The 24,525-nt window shown below is 43.9% G+C and overlaps 1 protein-coding gene across 2 annotated transcripts in view; it reads left to right on the forward strand.

Annotated features, from left to right (window-relative positions):
- Window positions 1-118: 118 nt before the first annotated feature.
- vav3a (vav guanine nucleotide exchange factor 3a) overlaps window positions 119-24,525 on the forward strand; it is a 123,074-nt gene continuing 98,667 nt past the window's right edge. For both annotated transcript variants that reach the window (XM_036935164.2, XM_036935166.2), the window contains exons 1-2: window positions 119-712; window positions 19,955-20,071. In XM_036935164.2, the coding sequence (XP_036791059.1) occupies window positions 506-712; window positions 19,955-20,071 (324 nt within the window). In that variant the 5' untranslated portion in view covers window positions 119-505. The remainder of the gene's footprint in view (window positions 713-19,954; window positions 20,072-24,525) is intronic.

Here is a 24,525-nt window from a genome sequence, read left to right on the forward strand (position 1 = left end):
AAATCGTTCTTAATAGGCTACAATTTTCCAAACAGCACTTTGTGTTTTTTTTTATTTCTAAGAATGTTCTGAGGTGGGTGACACAATGCTAATATCAATGCAGTAATTAACTCTATGGAACATATGAGTGGCAAGCGGAAAAGGAGAGGCGGAGGGTTGGTATGGACGGGGAGAGAACGCGCGCGCGAGAGAGAGAGAGAGAGAGAGAGATGGAGAGAGGCAGGGAGGGAGAGCGCACGAACAGCGTTGCCGTTACTGTCAGCTGTGGAACGGTTCAGTCATCAATGGACAGGGTACACACGTAGCATAGCCTCTTTCAATGTACCTTTATTTCTGCTATGAAACGGAGGGAAGTATAATCAAATCCGGTTACCTAGTTTCGCTTTCATCGTTTATATTGCAGATTGAAATGGAGACAACGTTGTGTTAGCGCGCGCTATTGATTAGACTCCAATAGGCTTTATTCCTTGCGGAATATTTGTTTGATCTCAACCATATATTAACAATGATGGAGTATTGGAGGCAGTGCGCATTATGGCTGATCAACTGCAAGGTGCTACCACCCAACCATCGGGTAACATGGGAGTCCGCCCAGGTATTCGACCTGGCTCAGACACTCCGAGATGGAGTGCTCCTGTGTCAGCTTCTCAACAACCTCCGACCCCAGTCCATCAACCTCAAAGAGATTAATCTCAGACCGCAGATGTCACAGGTAAAATAAGAAACGTGTTTACAATAATTTCATATCAAAAACATTAAACTCTTAAAATACTCTGCTAAACCACAATACCCATATTTTCACCCATCGAATGGAGTAATCAAAAACATAAAAGACTGCACAGAGGGAAGGAAAACCTGTTGGCAGTTTGAATCACATTAGTTTAACTTAGTTCGCTGTGAACTTGGGAATTGTTTCATATCCTCGAAAGTGTTCTTTTTTTTTGTCAACGAGGGAAGTTTCTATGATTTTGATCTCTTAAAGCAAAGCTGTACCGTTATCTGAACCGAGTCAGACCTCGCTTGCCCACTATGGCAACCAGGCCTCAGAGCATTTCACATTATTCTGTACAAAACTCTGACACTCCATTTAGTATGATATGTTAGGTTTCGATGGTATGGATTAATTTTGGAGGCTCATCATCCATTTCGTAGGATATGTTACAAATTACAATTCCTATTATATGTTAAGATTTTGCTAAACGTACAGTATGTTATAGATTTGTAATGTACAATGTTATGAATTTGCAAAAGTATGATATGTTAGGAATTCCAATTTGCTGTGGCTAACATTAGCTAGGGTTAGGGGAAGAGTTAACAAGCTAAGTAGTTGCAAAGTACCTAAAATGTAGTAAGTAGTTGAAAAGTTGCTGATGGAATAAAATGCTAAAGTTGATGATATTCAAACCTTTGGGTTGCTAGAGTTTCGCATTATACACCCACCTATACACCTATCAGAAATAAGTGGTAGCTGGTCTTTTCTGTGCTTTCCTCATTTTCCCTTCCCTGTAACAGAGTTGTTTTTTGATTTGTGCTCTTGCATCTCAACACTTTCATCCTTTCCTATTAATTTATTGTCCCATATTGAGTCAATAGCCAGTACAAAGTACAGGTATATGACAATATCTATTATGTTCCTAGCACACAGAAAGGCTTACAGACACACATACATACAGATAGACAGATAGGTAGACAGACAGACATACATACAGATAGACAGACAGAGAGGTAGACAGACAGACATACATACAGATAGACAGATATGTAGACAGACAGACATACATACAGATAGACAGATAGGTAGACAGACAGACATACAGACATACATACAGATAGACAGATATGTAGACAGACAAACATACATACAGATAGACAGATAGGTAGACAGACAGACATACAGGCAGCGTGACTGCCAGGTACAGGTACAGCTCCCCTGTCTTCTGCGTTATTAAAAACAGAGGCTCCTGCCTCCTGCCACGTGTTCCTCTGCTCTCCTGGTTGTCAAAGACCATCTGCTCCTGTCCTGTCCCACGCCAAGCCTGTCCTGTCACAGCCTGGGTCACACCGAGCATGTCACAGCCTGGCCTGGCTCTGGGCTGGGCAGATTATAATTCTCCTTCACATCACAGCTAAATCTGTGTCTCAATGACAACTCTCAGGGGAGAGAGGGGACGGTTACTCCATGTGACGAGTCTAGACCAACCTTTAGAGCACCTGACTGCCACACACACACACTCCCACAGTCACACACACGCACACGCGCACGCATGCACGCACGCACACACACACTCAGTCATCACGCACACTCAGTCATCGCACACTCGAATGAAGCAACCAATGAGTAAGCTGCTTCACAAACCAACTATCAGTGTATAGCTGACAGACAGATTGTGTGACAGAGTGAGTGCACTCTAAAACAATTCTACAATCCTCATGTCAATATGAATTACTTCTACAATAGATTCGTAATCAAGTTTGTTTTTAAAATGGTCAAAGTCAAGTGGACCATTACATTTGCTATTGTTATTGACATTTTGTATTGCTTTTAGTGCCTCAAACAAATTACCATGTTTGCATGGTGCTTCAAGAGAGGAAACTAGGTTGTGTGTTGGTAAGAAGAGAGGTTGAGCTGTGTATTACTCTCAGGGTTAGACAAGGCCAACGGCTACAATTATTGATCGAGAGAAGATCATTATTTGCCAGCATCCGCTCTAAGTCATGACATAATGGCACACTATATAGCAGGCACATTGGATGTGTCCTATGCTTACCCATTGTAACACTATGTTATTTTTAGACATGGCTTGATGCCATCTTGGATTAGTCATTATGATTCAATGAGGATGATACATACAAAAGTGTAAGCACCTACATCACGCACATCACTGAAGCAAATACGATTCATATTTACAATTCTGCTCAGCCTACTTTCTCTTGATTGTAGACCAAGCAGATATAATATTTCTGTCCTTAGGCTTAACACACTACTAGTGTGCTACACCCATTCACACAGCATGCTAAGGAAACCAATTTCCTTTGGTTGTACATCACTATCCAACAACAGAAACTGGAGGGGAAATTTCAAAAACCTCCACAACTTTCTATCTGCGTCCGAAATTGAACCTTACTCCCTATATGGTGTATGACTTTTCACCAGGGCCCATTCAGAATTTGCACACTAAATATGGAATAGGGTGCTATTTGGGAAGCACCCACTGCCCCCAGCCCTCAGTGCTCCATGGAGGTGTCATTTACATAACGGAGGGTTGGTTGAGATGCATGAATACCACAGTGAATAATTAATGAATACACAGTGGCAGTAGCTATTTTATCATTGGTCCATTTACAAACACATGGGACGCTAGGCCTCCCCTCACCCAGTGGTACCCTGGGGACCGCGGAGAGACCCAGACAAAGGCTTAGAGGGCCCAGAGCACAAAGGACCTGTCTGGTACATAGAGCCATATCAAAGACCCCTCTCTGAACACAGGGGCCTGGACCCTCAAAGCAGCGGGCCTCGTGGCTGTATTAGACGCGTAATTAAAGCACAAGTCATCAGCTCCTCTGGAGACTTAGTTGTCCAGCAGTGATGACAGCAGCGGGGTTGGCAAGAGGGAAGTAGTGGAGTGTGTAGTGTGTGTCTCTCTGATGTGAAGTGTGCTAACAGTGCATGTCTCTTTGATGTGAAGTGTGCTAACAGTGCGTGTCTCTCTGATGTGAAGTGTGCTAACAGCGTGTCTCTCTGATGTGAAGTGTGCTAACAGTGTGTGTCTCTGATGTGAAGTGTGCTAACAGCGTGTCTCTCTGATGTGAAGTGTGCTAACAGCGTGTCTCTCTGATGTAAAGTGTGCTAACAGCGTGTCTCTCTGATGTGAAGTGTGCTAACAGTGCGTGTCTCTCTGATGTGAAGTGTGCTAACAGCGTGTCTCTCTGATGTGAAGTGTGCTAACAGTGGGTGTCTCTTTGATGTGAAGTGTGCTAACAGTGCGTCTCTTTGATGTGAAGTGTGCTAACAGTGGGTGTCTCTTTGATGTGAAGTGTGCTAACAGTGGGTGTCTCTTTGATGTGAAGTGTGCTAACAGTGGGTGTCTCTTTGATGTGAAGTGTGCTAACAGTGGGTGTCTCTTTGATGTGAAGTGTGCTAACAGTGGGTGTCTCTTTGATGTGAAGTGTGCTAACAGTGGGTGTCTCTTTGATGTGAAGTGTGCTAACAGTGGGTGTCTCTTTGATGTGAAGTGTGCTAACAGTGGGTGTCTCTTTGATGTGAAGTGTGCTAACAGTGGGTGTCTCTTTGATGTGAAGTGTGCTAACAGTGGGTGTCTCTTTGATGTGAAGTGTGCTAACAGTGGGTGTCTCTTTGATGTGAAGTGTGCTAACAGTGTGTCTCTTTGATGTGAAGTGTGCTAACAGTGTGTGTCTCTCTGATGTGAAGTGTGCTAACAGCGTGTCTCTCTAATGTGAAGTGTGCTAACAGTGATGGTGTCTCTTTGATGTGAAGTGTGCTAACAGCGTGTCTCTCTGATGTGAAGTGTGCTAACAGTGCATGTCTCTTTGATGTGAAGTGTGCTAACAGTGCGTGTCTCTCTGATGTGAAGTGTGCTAACAGCGTGTCTCTCTGATGTGAAGTGTGCTAACAGTGTGTGTCTCTGATGTGAAGTGTGCTAACAGCGTGTCTCTCTGATGTGAAGTGTGCTAACAGCGTGTCTCTCTGATGTAAAGTGTGCTAACAGCGTGTCTCTCTGATGTGAAGTGTGCTAACAGTGCGTGTCTCTCTGATGTGAAGTGTGCTAACAGCGTGTCTCTCTGATGTGAAGTGTGCTAACAGTGGGTGTCTCTTTGATGTGAAGTGTGCTAACAGTGCGTCTCTTTGATGTGAAGTGTGCTAACAGTGGGTGTCTCTTTGATGTGAAGTGTGCTAACAGTGGGTGTCTCTTTGATGTGAAGTGTGCTAACAGTGGGTGTCTCTTTGATGTGAAGTGTGCTAACAGTGGGTGTCTCTTTGATGTGAAGTGTGCTAACAGTGGGTGTCTCTTTGATGTGAAGTGTGCTAACAGTGGGTGTCTCTTTGATGTGAAGTGTGCTAACAGTGGGTGTCTCTTTGATGTGAAGTGTGCTAACAGTGGGTGTCTCTTTGATGTGAAGTGTGCTAACAGTGGGTGTCTCTTTGATGTGAAGTGTGCTAACAGTGGGTGTCTCTTTGATGTGAAGTGTGCTAACAGTGGGTGTCTCTTTGATGTGAAGTGTGCTAACAGTGTGTCTCTTTGATGTGAAGTGTGCTAACAGTGTGTGTCTCTCTGATGTGAAGTGTGCTAACAGCGTGTCTCTCTAATGTGAAGTGTGCTAACAGTGATGGTGTCTCTTTGATGTGAAGTGTGCTAACAGTGTGTGTCTCTTTGATGTGAAGGGTGCTAACAGTGTGTGTCTCTTTGATGTGAAGTGTGCTAACAGTGGGTGTCTCTCTGATGTGAAGTGTGCTAACAGCGTGTCTCTCTGATGTGAAGTGTGCTAACAGTGCGTGTCTCTCTGATGTGAAGTGTGCTAACAGTGCATGTCTCTCTGATGTGAAGTGTGCTAACAGTGTGTCTCTCTGATGTGAAGTGTGCTAAGAGTGCATGTCTCTCTGATGTGAAGTGTGCTAACAGTGTGTCTCTCTGATGTGAAGTGTGCTAAGAGTGTGTGTCTCTGATGTGAAGTGTGCTAACAGTGCGTGTCTCTCTGATGTGAAGTGTGCTAACAGCGTGTCTCTCTGATGTGAAGTGTGCTAACAGCGTGTCTCTCTGATGTGAAGTGTGCTAACAGCGTGTCTCTCTGATGTGAAGTGTGCTAACAGCGTGTGTCTCTGATGTGAAGTGTGCTAACAGCGTGTCTCTCTGATGTGAAGTGTGCTAACAGTGTGTGTCTCTGATGTGAAGTGTGCTAACAGCGTGTCTCTCTGATGTGAAGTGTGCTAACAGCGTGTCTCTCTGATGTGAAGTGTGCTAACAGCGTGTGTCTCTGATGTGAAGTGTGCTAACAGCGTGTGTCTCTGATGTGAAGTGTGCTAACAGCGTGTCTCTCTGATATGAAGTGTGCTAACAGCGTGTGTCTCTGATGTGAAGTGTGCTAACAGCGTGTGTCTCTGATGTGAAGTGTGCTAACAGCGTGTCTCTCTGATGTGAAGTGTGCTAACAGCGTGTGTCTCTGATGTGAAGTGTGCTAACAGTGCGTGTCTCTCTGATGTGAAGTGTGCTAACAGCGTGTCTCTCTGATGTGAAGTGTGCTAACAGCGTGTCTCTCTGATGTGAAGTGTGCTAACAGCGTGTCTCTCTGATGTGAAGTGTGCTAACAGCGTGTGTCTCTGATGTGAAGTGTGCTAACAGCGTGTCTCTCTGATGTGAAGTGTGCTAACAGTGTGTGTCTCTGATGTGAAGTGTGCTAACAGCGTGTCTCTCTGATGTGAAGTGTGCTAACAGCGTGTCTCTCTGATGTGAAGTGTGCTAACAGCGTGTGTCTCTGATGTGAAGTGTGCTAACAGCGTGTGTCTCTGATGTGAAGTGTGCTAACAGCGTGTCTCTCTGATATGAAGTGTGCTAACAGCGTGTGTCTCTGATGTGAAGTGTGCTAACAGCGTGTGTCTCTGATGTGAAGTGTGCTAACAGCGTGTCTCTCTGATGTGAAGTGTGCTAACAGCGTGTGTCTCTGATGTTAAGTGTGCTAACAGCGTGTCTCTCTGATGTGAAGTGTGCTAACAGCGTGTGTCTCTGATGTTAAGTGTGCTAACAGCGTGTGTCTCTGATGTGAAGTGTGCTAACAGTGTGTGTCTCTGATGTGAAGTGTGCTAACAGCGTGTCTCTCTGATGTGAAGTGTGCTAACAGCGTGTCTCTCTGATGTGAAGTGTGCTAACAGCGTGTGTCTCTGATGTGAAGTGTGCTAACAGTGTGTGACTCTGATGTGAAGTGTGCTAACAGCGTGTCTCTCTGATGTGAAGTGTGCTAACAGCGTGTGTCTCTGATGTGAAGTGTGCTAACAGCGTGTCTCTCTGATGTGAAGTGTGCTAACAGCGTGTCTCTCTGATGTGAAGTGTGCTAACAGCGTGTCTCTCTGATGTGAAGTGTGCTAACAGCGTGTGTCTCTGATGTGACGTGTGCTAACAGCGTGTCTCTCTGATGTGAAGTGTGCTAAGATTGTGTGTCTCTGATGTGAAGTGTGCTAACAGCGTGTCTCTCTGATGTGAAGTGTGCTAACAGCGTGTCTCTCTGATGTGAAGTGTGCTAACAGCGTGTCTCTCAGATGTGAAGTGTGCTAACAGCGTGTGTCTCTGATGTGAAGTGTGCTAACAGTGTGTGACTCTGATGTGAAGTGTGCTAACAGCGTGTGTCTCTCTGATGTTAAGTGTGCTAACAGCGTGTGACTCTGATGTGAAGTGTGCTAACAGCGTGTGACTCTGATGTGAAGTGTGCTAACAGCGTGTCTCTCTGATGTGAAGTGTGCTAACATAAAATCCACAAGGTCACAAGTTCTAAGGAAAGGAGAAGTGTAAATCTGACATCCACAGAATAGCTTGGATGCTGTTGTAGTATTTTCTCATGGGAGTGTGTCTACTTGTGAGAGGAACGTGCAACAGGTGCAGCAGGAGTGAGTTAAAAGTGTCTTACTTAATTTTTTTTTTTAGGTATGTGTTTATCTCTGTGTGTGTGGATGTTACAACACGGCAGTATGAAAGTGTCAACTGAGAGGAAGTGTAGATGGGCAAATGGCTGCTGAGACTGTTCTGCTCTAGAGTCTAGACCAAAAGGTTTTGTAAGCTGTGGTTTGGTTTCAGTATTAGCTGCACAACGTGGCTTATACGTGAATGCACACAATGCATCGGCAGCAGCAGTAGTACACATAGGCCTCTTTCTAAAAGACTGTCTCTGAGCTTTGGCACACTAAGGAAGTGAGGAGACGGAATAGAGGAAGGAAGTGAAACTTGACATGCCTGGGCCAAACCCATTCTGTCTAAAAAAACACACAGAAGCAACCTGACTTAGTACATGACAAAGCTTCACAGTTCCCATTTAAGTAAGAACATTACTTCAAGAGGTAGAGAGAAGAGAGGGGGGCGGGAGAGAAAGAGGGAGAGCGGAAATGGAAAGAGTAAAGAGAATTGTCAGTGTTGGGACACTTTGATGATGTCATCATTACTGATTTTGTTCCGAATGACTCAGAATTCTCCTAATCGTACAAGTTCTGCATTCACCTGTATTTCCCTTGCTGGAATAGATTTAGATGTTTTGGGAAATTGTATTCTATGATAGTGGTGGAAAAAGTACTCAATTGTCAAAATACCATAATAGAGTCCTATAGGGCGGTGCACAATTGGCCCAGCATGGTCCGGGTTAGGGGAGGGTTTGGCCTGGGGGGCTTTACTTGGCTCATCGCGCTCTAGCGACTCATTGTGGCGGGCCGGGCATCTGCAGGCTGACCCCGGTCGTCAGTTGAACGGTGTTTCCTCCGACACATTGGTGCGGCTGGCTTCCGGGTTAAGCGGGCAGGTCTAAAGAAGAGTAGTTAGGCGGGTCATGTTATGGAGGACACATGGCTCGACCCTCACCTCTTCCGAGCCCTTTGGGGAGTTGCAGCGATGAGACACGATCGTAATTGGATTGCAAGTGGATATAACGAAATTGGGGAGAAAAAAAATACACAATGTATTTTTTACCAAAAAAATACAAAATAGATTAAAAACATTCTATAACATTAGTAGAGTAAAAGTCAAAGTCACCCATTAAAATACTACATGAATACAAGTTTAAAAGTATCTTGTTTTAAATGTAGTTAAGTACAGTGGTGGAAAAAGTACTCATTCTTGAGTCAATGTAAAAAGTAAAAGTAAACACTCAATCAAATTCTTTGTATTAAGCAAACCAGGGGCACACTTTTCTTGTTTATTTAATTTACAGACAGCGAGGGGCTCATTCCAACACTCAGACATAATTTACAAGTGCAGTATTTGTGTCAAGGGAGTCTGCCAGAGCAGAGGCATTAGGGATGACAGTGCGTTATATTGATAGGTGTGTGATTTGGACCATATTGCTGAGGTGGCATATGGTAGAGAAATTAACATTCAATTCTCTTCCAAAAGCTCTGGTGGACATTCATGCAGTCAGCATACCACTTGTGCACTCCCTCAATACTGGAGACATCTGTGGCATTGTGTTGTGTGACAAAACTGCACATTTTAGAGTGGCCTTTTATTGTCCCCAGCTTTTTTTTAGCGTATGGAAAATTTGAGGGATCTTTTATTTCAGCGCATGAAACATGGGACCAGCATGGTATATGGCCAATATACCACGGCTAAGGGCTACTCATGCACAACGCAACACGGAGTGACTGGACACAACCCTTAGCCATGGTATATTGGCCGTATATCACATTCCCCCCAAGGTGCCTTATTGCTTATAAACAGTTGCCAATGTAATTAGAGCAGTAAAAATATGTGTTTTGTCATACTCGTGGTAAACGGTCTGATATACCACATCTGTGAGCCTATCAACATTCAGGGCTTAAACCACCCAGTTTATAATATAGAATATGTACCTCTGCAGAGCGCCAGTCAAATAAATGGTAATGCTATATGAGGAATTATGTCATTACATTTTATGATTTTCAAAAAGGAAGAGAGTCTGATCTCCAATCAATGTTTATTGCATTTTTTTGACCTACCAGACTGCTTCATTTCATCAGTATTGTTGTAAGTGCTTTCTGAGAGCTTTTTCGTCAATACTGACATAGTTACATTGAAAACAATGGCCATTGATGATAACGTTTAACTCTATTTAAATCCATGTCTAATACGAATCTGATGGGAACAACACAAAATGAAACACATGAACGTCAATGTCCCCATTTGTTATATGTTAACACAGCTTTTTATTTCTTTGTCCTTGTCATGGTCTTATTAGATATCAGACTCGTTATTCATGAAGTGTCTCAGAGTGCTGATCCAGGATCAGCCCTCCCCTGTCCATGCAATCTTCTTCAAAATGTCATAAAAGGCTAAACTGATCCTAGATCAATACTCCCACTCTGAGATGATGCACTCGAGGGAGAGATGTTTCTGTAGCCTGCAGCACCACTGCAACCTTTACTGTTCATCCAATCTCCAGTGGAGCATTGAAAACCTCGAGCCAAATTAAATGGACATTATTTTCTACCCGGCTAAAAATAGATAGAGCAGTCAGTCAGTCAGGCAGTCAGTAATGATAATGCTTAAAGCAAAGAGCACTGGGCCTTGCAGTGTGTAGCCTAGTGTTTCCGTGGTGTACTGTATTAACAATATGTATTTCATATCATGTTTCTCCACTAAGTGTGAATGAGGATGTCTAATGCTTCTCATGCTGTGTAATAGTGGGTATTGGTGATACTTGGACATCTCTGCTGAGCTCTATTTAAATACTGTATGTCTATTTTCATTGTCTTTTTTCCGAAAGTATTCAGACCCCTTGACTTTTTCCACATTTTGTTACATTACAGCCTTATTCTAAAATGAAAAAATAAAATAAATTGAATCAATCCATACACAATACCCCATAATGACAAAGCAAAAACAGGTTTTTAGATTTTATGGGGCAAATTTATGAGAAGATTTACATAAACATTTACATAAATATTTAGACCCTTTACTCAGTACTTTGATGAAGCACCTTTGGCAGCGATTTCAGCCTTGAGTCTTCTTCTTCTTGGGTATGACACTACAAGCTTGGGACACCTGTATTTCGAGACTTTCTCCCATTTTTCTCTGCTGCTCCTCTCAAGCTCTGTCAGGTTGAATGGGGAGCGATGTGGCACATCTACTTTCAAGGCTTTTCAGAGATGTTAGATCGGGTTCAAGTCCGGGCTCTGTCTGGGCTACTCAAGGACATTCAGAGACTTGTCTCGAAGCCACTCCTGCGTTATCTTGGTTGTGTGCTTAGGGTCGTTGTCCTGTTGGAATGTGAACCTTCGACCCAGTCTGAGGTCCTGAGCTCTCTGGAGCAGGTTTTCATCAAGGATCTCTCTGTACTTTACTCCGTTCATCTTTCCCTCAATCCTGACTTGTCTCCCAGTCCCTGTCACTGAAAAACATCCCCACAGCATGATGCTGCCACCACCATGCTTCTCTGTAGGGACGGTCCCAGGTTTCCTCCAGATGTGACGCTTTGCATTCAGGCCAAAGAGTTGAATCTTGGTTTCATCAGACCAGAGAATCTTGTTTCTGATGGTCTGAGAGTGCTTTAGGTGTCTTTTGGCAAACTCCAAGCGGGCTGTCATGTCCTTTTACGGAGGAGTGGCTTCTGCCTGGCCACTCTACCATAAAGGCCTGATTGGTGGAGTGCTGCAGAGATGGTTGTCCTTCTGGAAGGAACTCATCTCCGCAGAGGAACTCTGGAGCTCTGTCAGAGTGACAATCAGGTTCTTGGTCACCTCCCTCCTTCTCCCCCAATTGCTCAGTTTGGCCAGGAAGCCAGCTCTAGGAAGAATCTTGGTGGTTCCAAACTTCTTCCATTTAAGAATGATGGAGGCCACTGTGTTCTTGGGGACCTTCAATGCTGCAGAATATTTGTTTTACCTTCCCCAGATCTGTGCCTCGAGACAATCCTGTCTCCGAGCTCTATGGACAATTCCTTTGACTTCATGTCTTGTTTTTTGCTCTGCCATGCACGGTCAACTGCGGGACCTTATGTGTGTGCCATTCGAAATCATGTCCAATTTATTACATTTACCACAGGTGGACTCCAATCAAGTTGTAGAAACAGGATGCACCTGAGCTCAATTTCGAGTCTCATAGCAAAGTGTCTGAATACTTATGTAAATAAGGTATGTCTGATTTTTATTTTTAATACATTTGCAAAATGTTCTAAACACCTGCATTCCCTTTGTCATTCTGGGGTATTGTGTGTAGATTGATGAGGAAGACATCAAATTTAATCAATTTTAGAATAAGGCTGTAACATAACAAAATGTTGAAAAAGTCAAGGCGTCTGATTACTTTCCAAATGCACTGTACATCCCCGTGGTGGAGAAGAGTGTTAATAATTACATACAGAAGCACACTATGGTACGCTCGCACAGACACACATGAACACAGGATCAGACACCAGTTGACCTGTCTTACACACCCTCTACAGCTGGAAACCAAATGTATGATATTTTACTGGATGAGGAGGAGGAGGAGGGGAGGGGGAGTGAGGGGACAAAGAGGTGGATGAGATGTGAGGAGTAGGAGGGGGAGGAGGAGGGGCGGACAGACAGTATTCATGCTCCAGTGAGAAGACAAGGGTCGTACGCCTTGCCTCTTCCGAGAGAACAGAGAGGCTGGAGAGGGAGAGCCTTGGATCAGGTCATTACAGCTGATGAGCAGTAAAGGTTTATGTGTCCCCTAACACACACTACTGTGCTGTGAAGCTCTACATACCCTGGCCTGGCCAACACACTACTGTCCTGTGAAGATTTACATACCATGGCCTGGCCAACTCACTACTGTCCTGTGAAGATTTACATACCCTGGCCTGGCCAACACACTACTGTCCTGTGAAGATTTACACACCCTGGCCAACACACTACTTTGTTGTGAAGATTTCCATGAAGGACATTTACCCATGAATCTCTCTGGCATCCACCACATCCCAGCCAAACTATCACAACCCTCCGTCTCTCATGACCCCATCACAGAATCTCTGCATCACTTGACCCGCTCCGTAAACAGACAGAGCACCAAATAACATAAACCGTACTGCTATCCATCAAGGTGTACACATACATAACCTCTAGCTTCAGGTGGATGTGGGTTGGGAAACATTTCATGGAAAATGCCGGAAGATATAGAAAAGTTGTTATTCTTTATGGGCGACTTCCCACCCTTTTGAAATACCTCGGGCTGTACATGAAAGCACATAAGAGGCGTTGGAGACGACAAATGTTATTAGTCTGTGTTTGCGTCCCAAATCCTTATTCCCTATATAGTGCACTACTTCTGTGTACTGGTAAAAAAAAGAGGAAAAAAAAGTAGTGCACAATAAAGGGAATAGGGTGCCATTTGGAACGTAGCCTACTGTATGTCCCTGGGTTTGGATCAATCATCTACTGTGGACCGTAACTAGCAGGCCGGCCAGCTGAGGCCAATCAGTCATCTCTCATTAATAATGTAATGAAACAGGGCTGTCATGAAGAGCTGTGCCTGTCAGTGCTGCATTAAATAAGTCTGTACTGTTAAATAGAAGAGTCAGGGTGAAAGTTATGATCTCTCCCAACCCCTCCTCTCTGTCTCTCACTCTGGATTTCTCAATCTCTCTCTTTCTGTAACCTTAGGGATGAGTAATGAAAGTGAATACAACATATGTGTTTTGTTGTCACATACACCAGATAGGTGCAGTGTAATATGCTGTTAAGTAGTACGGCGCCCCTGGAGAAAATGAGGGTTAAGTTCTTTGCTCAATGACACATCAACAGATTGACCATCAATCAATCAAATTGATTTATAAAGCCCTTTTAACGTCAGCCGATGTCACAAAGTGCTATACAGAAACCCAGCCTAAAATCCCAAACAGCAAGCAAAGCAGATGTAGTAGCACGGTGGCTAGGAAAAACTCCCTAGAAAGGCAGGAACCTAAGAAGAAACCTTGAGAGGAACCAGGCTATGAGGGTTGGCCATTCCTCTTCTGGCTGTGCCGGGTGGAGATTATAACAGAACATGGTCAAGATGTTCAAATGTTCATAGATGACCAGCAGGGTCAAATAATAATTATGACAGTGGTTTTAGAGAGTGCAACAGGTCAGCACCTCAGGAGTAAATGTCAGTTGGCTTTTCATAGCAGATCATTCAGAGTTAGAGACAGCAGGTGCGGTAGAGAGAGATAAAACAGCAGGTCTGGGACAGGTAGCACGTCCAGGGGAACAGGTCAGGATTCCATAGCTGCAGGCAGAACAGTTGAAACTGGATTAGCAGCACGACCAGGTGGTCTGGGGACAGCAAGGAGTCATCAGGCCAGGTAGTCCTGAGCCATGGTCCAAGGGCTCAGGTCCTCCTAGACAAAGAGAGAGAAAGAGAGAGAGAATTAGAGAGAGCATACTTAAATTCACACAGGACACCGAATAGGACAGGAGAAGTACTCCAGATATAACAGACTGACGCTAGCCCCCCGACACATAAACTACTGCAGCATAAATACTGGAGGCTGAGACAGGAGGGGTCAGAGACACTGTGGCCCCGTCCGACTATACCCCCGTACAGGGCCAACCAGGCAGGATATAACCTCACCTACTTTGTCAAAGCACAGCCCCCACACCACTAGAGGGAGTGGATAGCATACCTTTCGGTTACTGGCCCAACGCTGTTAACTGCTAGGCTACCTGCTGCCCGTATAAATGAATTGCTGGCGTATGTCTCAGTTAGTTTTTTGATTCGAGTGCAGACTGCACTGATGAGTATTATCCTTCAGACCGGGTGTGAGAAAAATACATAATTCTGTGGCAGTTACTGGAGTCTAGTGTGTAGTATGGAGTCTACTCTCCACTGCCTAGGAGGTTTATGGACAGAGTACAATCTGAGGGGGTGTATCTCTGGATTGTGCATCCTGCTGTTTTAGCTGTCTGTCTTCTGGCTGGGTTTGACCCTTAGCTGGACCTGGTTGTAAAAGGCGGACAGATGTTCCTCTGCAGTCAGCACATAGTCATTCGCCTACACTCCAACTCAGGTTTCCTGATGACACAGCTGAGAACAGGTCCCAGCTCTCACATGTGTGTGACATATACAGTACCTCAGGTCTGGCCTGCATCCCAAATGACACCCTATTCCCTATGTAATGCCCATATGGCTCTGGTCTAAAGTAGTGCACTACATAGGGAATAGGGTGTGCCATTTTGAATGGAACCCTGGTGATCTGTTTCCATGTCATAGGCCCATACATTAAGCTATACATTACCGTGGTCCGTGGCCCCCTGTTTTCCTCCTATAGGGTTTCATATGACACCATTTCTTCTCACCTGACACAATCTCAAGAGACATAAGATACAGTAGGTATGAGTCATAGAGAAAGCATGCAGGGGTTATGTCATTCTGATGCAATACCCTGTTGAATACGATGGTATTCATTGCTACAGGGCTATAGTTAAACCATTGTTATATCTGTCTTGTCTATGTGAGATGCTCCAAGCAGTAGCACACTAGCCTGGAATCCAAACTCATATGCTCCACTTGACCATTGTATCAGTTTGGATTGCAGGCTAGTAGCACACAGAGGCTGCATCTAAATTGTACCCTATTCCCTACATAGTGCACTGCTTTTGACCAGGGCCGAAATGTCTCTGGTCAATAGTGCGCTATACAGGGAATCAGTTGCCATTTCAGATGCAGCCTGGCATTCTCGCTCCCTGTTGGCTGGGCTGGGTTGTCTGTGGGCATATCAGATTGAGTGAAAGGACAAACAGAAAGAGGGCTCTCAGGTCTCTAATCTCATTCACTGTACATCAGTACGTCCTCTGCTTCCTCTGTGACAGAGTCGGCCATCTAACCGGCTGTTAATTGACACTCATTAACCAAAAGAGATGAGTCTAACTCAGTTTGGCTTTTCATGTGAGAGATTTTAGACCAAATAGAGTAGGATTTGATTAGGTAGTATTTGGTAGGCTAGGCTACATACAATACACACTGGGGTTTTAAAAGACCCCCACACTGTGGTTGCCATGGAGCTTTGGAGCGTATTGAAGGGAATACATAAGCAGAACGAAATAAGATCCTTATTATGGAGCTAAAGCGCTCTGAACAGATTCAACACAGCAATACCACATGACTTGAAAAGCAGAATGTGGGATTGGATGGTGGTAGAGACCATTTTCTCTTTGTCTTATTTCTGCAGATGGTTTTGGCATGGTGCTTCAGATATGAAATGCTACACCTTCATTATACAGTGTTGTGATGAATTCTCCCTACACTTACCCTTGCATCCTTCCTGGTCCCCTTCCCTACTCTACAGGTTAACACACACACACACACACACACACACACACACACACACACACACACACACACACACACACACACACACACACACACACACACACACACACACACACACACACACACAGTCTCTCTCTCTCTGACACAGGCCTATGTTTCCATGCTCAGTCAAGGCTCACTGATTCGGGAGATGTCTGCCGGGATGCAACAATAAGCCGCGGTGTGAAATCGTCATTCCATGTCAGGAGGATGGTTTTGAGAGGTACCCACACCAGTCAGGCCTCTCTCTGTACTGTACAAGAGCCTTAGGCGGCTGAGTGTTCCTAATGCAGAAAACAGCTCAGTGTGAAAGGATCCCGAGCCTCCCTGGTGCTTGCTCACCACCCCCGTCCCTCTCTGCACCCAGCATGCTTCACCCCAGTGCTACAGAAAGGGTTTCAGCCTACTGAGTCTAGTGCTGTGGGTTTCAGATGCCTTTCTGTGAGGCTGCTGTTTCCTTCAGATACTAAAGCTCTTCGGGTTGCTCAGAAGCCCCCGGGCGGCCGTCTCCAAGATGTGCTCCTCAGATAAAACGGCATGCATACAAGTGTAAACATTCAACATTATTTACTAGCTGCCTGCATGCCCTTCACTCTGACTGTCTTATCTGGGGTTTTCTGCCCCAAGGCCTTTCTTGGGAAGTCATCTGTAATGCCTGATGCGATTTGAGTGGAGCAGAATTTAATATTTGATGTTTGTGCCCATCATCATCTTCACAGACGGCTCTGATCTCGTGCCACAGTTCAGGAGGATAGCTAAATATTGGATAGAGAAATATGAATAGAGAAACTGTTATAATGAATAGAGAAAGATGACTTTGCCTCTCTCAGTTGTTTGACTTGTGTATTCTGTTTTTTAACAATGCATTGTTTACTAGTATTGTAACACTGTTCTAGTAACCCAGACTCGTTGGCTGCATCTACTGCCGTAACTAGCAGAGTTACAGCATCACACAGACAACAGCTGTGCTGTTGTAGAAATGAGAGAGAGAGAACAACTGATAAAAAAAAACACTTCCTGTGAAAGCCTGCCTATGAGTCAAGACCAAACGAAAAAGAAGGAAGCAAACAACCCCATCTCTGAAGGGTTTCAGTCTGGTTACTGGTTTGTGAGGACTGATGTCATTCTAACAGACTGTTGTGATAAAGTATTGTATTGGAGGATGTTGCCATCAGCATATAACATAACAGGACACCATTTAAGATTGTAATCTTAATACAGTAGCTGAAGGCTCTATTATGTACATTCGTTGTTGGGGATATCCTGTGTTGAGTGACTTAAGTCCATAATTTGGTGATTATGGTTTAAATATGCACATTTCATGTCAATGACCCTGTCAATGACCCTGCAATTCATAAATGTCAATTATCCTGCAATTCTCAAAACCTGCAGAGAAGCAGCATATTGCAACCTACAGAAATGAGCAAGTACACAATGCATTGGTACAGATGAGAGAGCATTGCAGTTCAGATCTAGTAGGGATTTTTTTAAACCTTTATTTAACTAGGCAAGTCAGTTAAGAACAAATTCTTATTTTCAATGACAGCCTAGGAACAGTGGGTTAACTGCCTTGTTCAGGACCAGAACAACAGATTTTTACCTTATCAGCTCAGGCATTCGATCTTGCAACCTTTCGGTTACAAGTCCGAAGCTCTAACCACTAGACTACCTGTAGTCTACTTTAGTAATGTGCCAACAGCATCCTCCTATAAAACAGTCTATAACAACATCCTCTCTTTCATCCAGAGTTTATCACAGAGTAGCTAACCCACTTTGTGTCAACCATGTTTTATGTCAGCCAATTATCTTAACGGGCCTCCTCGTTTGTCTCTGTCCCAGACACAGCACTCTGATCAAAAGGTTAAGATTACACTGAGTGTGAGGTTCACCTCTCCCATCTTCTCAACTGTAAGATGGCAGTAGCATCCATCGCGTCAGCATTTTCGCTTCACTAAATCAATTTTTATTCAGCCAACGTTATGTGGCAGGGTTTGAGGCTACTGACTCTGCCGATGTGCGGTTCTGTCGGAGACTGATCTGGATTGGAAGAGGCCAGTCTATTGATCCACATTAGGTTAATTACTTCACATTTGGGATGTGCACTAGGCAGAAAGGTTTGGCAAGTCAGTAAACGATCTTCTTCTTCTTATTCTTAAATGTGCAACCAGCGGGGGAAAAAAATCTTTACTCCACACACAGAGACGCATACAAAGCTCTCTCTCACCCTCCATTTGGCAAATCTGACCATAACTCTATCCTCCTGAGTCCTGCTTACAAGCAAAAACTAAAGCAGGAATGACCAGTGACTCGCTCAATAAGGAAGTGGTCAGATGAAGCAGATGCTAAGCCACAGGACTGTTTTGCTAGCACACACTGGAATATGTTCCGGGATTCTTCCGATGGCAATGAGGAGTAAACTACATCAGTCACTGGCTTCATCAATAAGTTAATTGATGACGTCGTCCCCACAGTGACCGTACATACCTACCCCAACCAGAAGCCATGGATTACAGGCAACGTCCTCACTGAGCTAAAGGGTAGAGCTTCCTCTTTCAAGGAGCGGGACTCTAACCCAGACGCTTATAAGAAATCCAGCTATCACTGCATCACAGTGCTAGCTGTGCCATCAGAGACTCTGGGTTTGCGCCCAGGCTCTGTCGCAGCCGGCCGCGACCGGGAGGTCCATGGGGCGATGCACAATTGGCCTAGCGTCGTCCGGGTTACGGAGGGTTTGGCCTGTAGGGATATCCTTGTCTCATTGCGCACCAGCGACTCCTGTGGCGGGGCCGGGCGCAGTGCACGCTAACCAGGTCGCCAGGTGCACGGTGTTTCCTCCGAGACATTGGTGCGGCTGGCTTCCGGGTTGGATGCGCGCTGTGTTAAGAAGCATTGTGCCTTGGTTGGGTTGTGTTTTGGAGGACGCATGGCTTTCGACCTTCGTCTTTCCCGAGCCCGTATGGGAGTTTTAGCAATGAGACAAGATAGTAACTACTAACAATTGAATGCCACAAAATTGGGGAGAAAAGGGGGTAAAATTCAAAAAACAAAACACAAGAAAGAAATCCCGCTATGCCCTCCGACGATATAAGGGCACGAGGTGAGACCCAGATGCAGACACGGGAGTCAGATGGTTTGAGTCTTTGATATTTATTATATCCTAAAGGGGTAGGCAAGAGAATGGTTGTGGACAGGCAAAAAGTCGAAACCAGGAGGTACAGTGTGGCAGGCAGGCTCGAGGTCAGGGCAGGCAGAATGGTCAGGCAGGTGGGTACAGAGTCCAGAAAACAGGCAAGGGTCAAAACCGGGAGGTCTAGTAAAAGGGAATTTAAAAGGCAGGAGCACGGGAAAAACACGCTGGTTGACTTGGAACATACAAGACGAACTGGCACAGAGAGACAGGAAACACAGGGATAAATACACCAGGGATAACAAGCGACATCTGTAGGGGATGGAGACAATAGAGACAACAAATCTTCTGATTTGATTTGACTCTGTCATTTTCACATATACAACAATGGCCGTATGTTTATTGTCGAAGCCAGGTGGAATGGGAATGTGTTGTGTGGCAGCCATGTTGAAGTGTGAACCAGACATGAGCCTCTTCTGGCCTCCGACTTTTCAATATAAATGTTTAGGTCCTCTTGACAGTTTGTGGCAAACAGGTCAGGACCAGCGTTGATAAATGATTATTGTGAGACTGGAGTCTGATTCCGAGAAGACTGTGGTATGATCTGTGGTACTCAGCCTTCAAACACTCTGAATAGACGGTGATTTCTCAAATCGGCTTACATTTCTATCTAGACTTAAATAAATACGCATTTAATATGAGATCGAGCTATGCAGTGAAGCAAGTCTGTCATCAGAATAAAGTGACTAATTTTACTTTGTGTGACTGTATGGTCAATCATCTTATATTATCATCCAACTAATAATCAAAATATCCCCCTTTACTCTGTTTCCAGTTCCTGTGCTTGAAGAACATCAGGACATTTCTCTCCGCCTGCTATGAGATATTTGGCATGAAGAAGAGTGAACTCTTTGAGGCCTTCGACTTGTTTGATGTGCGGGACTTTGGAAAGGTAAGCAACAGGATTCATGCACTGAGTACGTTTACATGCAGACTAATAATTCGATATCAAACTGATTATGGCAGTAGGCCGAGAACGGAAATAGTCATGTAAACACCTTACTCTGCTTTTGTTAATTGGCGTGGGGTAAAGGTTTTGAATGATTAGGACATGTAAACAGCTTAATCGGAGTTCTAGCAGTTTATTTGATCTGCCCATGTGCTAGCTCTTATTACGAATGAAGTGAGTTCGGAAAAACTGAAGGTATAGTGAAAGTATTCACGAAAGTATTCGGCCCCCTTGAACTTTGCGACCTTTTGCCACATTTCAAGCTTCAAACATAAAGATATAAAACTGTATTTTTTTGTGAAGAATCAACAACAAGTGGGACACAATCATGAAGTGGAACGACATTTATTGGATATTTCAAACTTTTTTAACAAATCAAAAACGGAAAAATTGGGCGTGTAAAATTATTCAGCCCCCTTAAGTTAATACTTTGTAGCGCCACCTTTTGCTGCGATTACAGCTGTAAGTCGCTTGGGGTATGTCTCTATCAGTTTTGCACATCGAGAGACTGACATTTTTTCCCATTCCTCCTTGCAAAACAGCTCGAGCTCAGTGAGGTTGGATGGAGAGCATTTGTGAACAGCAGTTTTCAGTTCTTTCCACATATTCTCGATTGGATTTAGGTCTGGACTTTGACTTGGCCATTCTAACACCTGGATATGTTTATTTTTGAACCATTCCATTGTAGATTTTGCTTTATGTTTTGGATCATTGTCTTGTTGGAAGACAAATCTCCGTCCCAGTCTCAGGTCTTTTGCAGACTCCATCAGGTTTTCTTCCAGAATGGTCCTGTATTTGGCTCCATCCATCTTCCCATCAATTTTAACCATCTTCCCTGTCCCTGCTGAAGAAAAGCAGGCCCAAACCATGATGCTGCCACCACCATGTTTGACAGTGGGGATGGTGTGTTCAAGGTGATGAGCTGTGTTGCTTTTACGCCAAACATAACGTTTTGCATTGTTGCCAAAAAGTTCAATTTTGGTTTCATCTGACCAGAGCACCTTCTTCCACATGTTTGGTGTGTCTCCCAGGTGGCTTGTGGCAAACTTTAAACGACACTTTTTATGGATATCTTTAAGAAATGGCTTTCTTCTTGCCACTCTTCCATAAAGGCCAGATTTGTGCAATATACGACTGATTGTTGTCCTATGGACAGAGTCTCCCACCTCAGCTGTAGATCTCTGCAGTTCATCCAGAGTGATCATGGGCCTCTTGGCTGCATCTCTGATCAGTCTTCTCCTTGTATGAGCTGAAAGTTTAGAAGGACGGCCAGGTCTTGGTAGATTTGCAGTGGTCTGATACTCCTTCCATTTCAATATTATCGCTTGCACAGTGCTCCTTGGGATGTTTAAAGCTTGGGAAATCTTTTTGTATCCAAATCCGGCTTTAAACTTCTTCACAACAGTATCTCGGACCTGCCTGATGTGTTCCTTGTTCTTCGTGATACTCTCTGCGCTTTTAACGGACCTCTGAGACTATCACAGTGCAGGTGCATTTATACGGAGACTTGATTACACACAGGTGGATTGTATTTATCATCATTAGTCATTTAGGTCAACATTGGATACTTCAGAGATCCTCACTGAACTTCTGGAGAGAGTTTGCTGCACTGAAAGTAAAGGGGCTGAATAATTTTGCACGCCCAATTTTTCAGTTTTTGATTTGTTAAAAAAGTTTGAAATATCCAATAAATGTCGTTCCACTTCATGATTGTGTCCCACTTGTTGTTGATTCTTCACAAAAAAATACAGTTTTATATCTTTATGTTTGAAGCCTGAAATGTGGCAAAAGGTCGCAAAGTTCAAGGGGGCCGAATACTTTCGCAAGGCACTGTATGTATCTTAGAAATAGTTTCCACCTTCAAACTTTATGTGTCCCAACTTAGAATCAAAAAGGTTTCACAAAAATAAAATGGTCCCTGTGGTAGAACGTCCTCACTGTTTCATTGGGGATACTCTACTCTCTCTTCACATATTTTGCTTTGAGTGTTCCATCTCTCAAGCTGGAAGGATCCTGTTATACTGTTGTCAGCTTGAGAACACCTTGAGAAGAATATTGCACATGACAAAAGAGTCATGTAAGGAGATGAGTGTACTCTGTAGCTGGGCTGTTTTAAGAGAATAATGTACAGTGGGGCAAAAAAGAATTTAGTCACCCACCAAATGTGCAAGTTCTCCCACTTAAAAAGATGAGATAGGCCTGTAATTTTCATCATAGGTACACTTCAACTATGACAGACAAAACTAGAAAAAAAATCCAGACAATCACATTGTAGGATTTTTTATGAATTTATGGTGGAAAATAAGTATTTTGTCTGTCATAGTTGAAGTGTACCTATGATGAAAATTACAGACCTCTCTCATCTTTTTAAGTGGGAGGACTTGCAAAATTGGTGGCTGACTAAATACTTTTTTGCCCCACTGTATATAGTTCAATAGAAGAACACAGTGGGTTACTTGAAGAGAACAGTATCTGCACGCTACAGTTGGATGCTCTTCCTCTGTATGAACACACAGTTACCTCACGCTGTATGGTGCAAGCATTTATCATCCTCCGTAGTTACTGACACATAGGACAATGCTTCAGTTTCCACTCATTAAAAAGAAAACAGTTCAGTTGTAATGGGGTTAAAAACCTTGTTTTTTCTTGGTTCATTGTTGTGATACATTGGTCAAAAGACCAATTACTGGTAAAAAAAATCTGAATTGGGCTGCCTGTGTAGACACAGCCTTTGTGTCAGCGCTGTGTTGTCAGCGTGTGAGGGAGGCGGTGGCTCTTAACAGCCATGCCGCTAGTTTCATGAAGTCCCCAGTGTGCTTTAATTAAAAGCAGAGGGAGGTGGAGAGGGGAGGAGAGGGAGTGAGGCGGCTGGCCTCTGAAGTGGGAGGGGCAGGCTAGATAGACAGACAGACAGACAGAGGGACAGGATTTGTGGCGTTTGTTTCATCCCGGCAGACATCTCCCGAATCAGTGAGCCTTGACTGAGATTGGAACCATGGGCCTATGTGTGTGTGTGTGTGTGTGTGTGTGTGTGTGTGTGTGTGTGTGTGTGTGTGTGTGTGTGTGTGTGTGTGTGTGTGTGTGTGTGTGTGTGTGTGTGAGAACGAGAGAAAGAGAGTGAGAGAGATAGATTGACAGACAGACTTCTTGATTTGGCCTTAAAACCTCTTGAGTATAAGGGGCAGTATTTTGATGTTTGGAGGAAAAACGTAACCCAAATGAAACGGCCTATTTCTCAGGCCCAGAATCTATAATATGCATAGAATTAGGAAAGAAAACACCCTAAAGTTTCCAAAACGGTCAAAATATTGTCTGTGAGTATAACAGAACTGATATTGCAAGTGAAAACAAAAGCTCTCTGTTCCATAGCCTGCCTTCACTCCATTTAAAGGGATATTTAAAGGGATATCAACCAGATTACTTTTCCTATGGCTTCCCCATGGTGTGAACAGTCTTTAGACATAGTTTCAGGCTTTTATTTTGAAAAATTAGCGAGAAAGAACACATCACGTCATTGTATGGCTGGGTGCCAGTAGCGTTTTGCATGCGCCAACAGAGTGGACATTTCTCTATCTCTCTTATTGAAGAAGCTACAGTCCCGGTTGAAATAGTATTGATTATATATTGTAAAAACAACCTGAGGATTGATTATAAAAAACGTTTGACATGTTTCTACGAACATTACGAATACTATTTGGAATTTTTATCTGCGATGTAATTGACCGCTCGAGTCTGTGGATTTCTGAACATAACGCACCAACCAAATGGAGGTATTTTGGATATAAAAATAATCTTTATGGAACAAAAGGAACATTTATTGTGTAACTGGGAGTCTCGTGAGTGCAAACATCTGAAGATCATCAAAGGTAAGCGATTCATTTTATTGCTTTACTGACTTTCGTGACCAATCTACTTGGCTGCTAGCTGTTTGTAATATTTTGTCTACTGAGAGAGATGTCCTTACATAAACGCTTGGTATGCTTTCGCCGAAAAGCTTTATTGAAATCTGACACACCAGGTGGATTAACAACAACCTAAGCTGTGTTTTGCTATAAATATTTTTAGTCATTTAATTTGAATTTGGCGCTCTGCAATTCAGCGGATGTTGACGAAAATGATCCCGCTTACGGGATGGGTGCATTAAGAGTTAATGACCTATAACATCTGTCAGGCTCCAGGAAGCTCAGTTTGGAGTGCCTCTATGATCAATAGGAACGCTTAGCCTGAATGCCCAGATGGTTCCTGGGTAGAAATTCTACTAACATTTGACCTCTAGCTCCACCTGGGCTCAGAACTCGCCAGAACTCCTCACAGCTCATCAGAACTCCTACGGCATCCAGGAAGTTAACTATGTGGATGCTTCGTGGAACTCTGAACTAACGAACTAATACATTTAC

This window comes from Oncorhynchus mykiss, chromosome 11 (genome assembly GCF_057628025.1).
Source record: "Oncorhynchus mykiss isolate SJ-2025 chromosome 11, ASM5762802v1, whole genome shotgun sequence".
Lineage (NCBI taxonomy): Eukaryota > Metazoa > Chordata > Actinopteri > Salmoniformes > Salmonidae > Oncorhynchus > Oncorhynchus mykiss.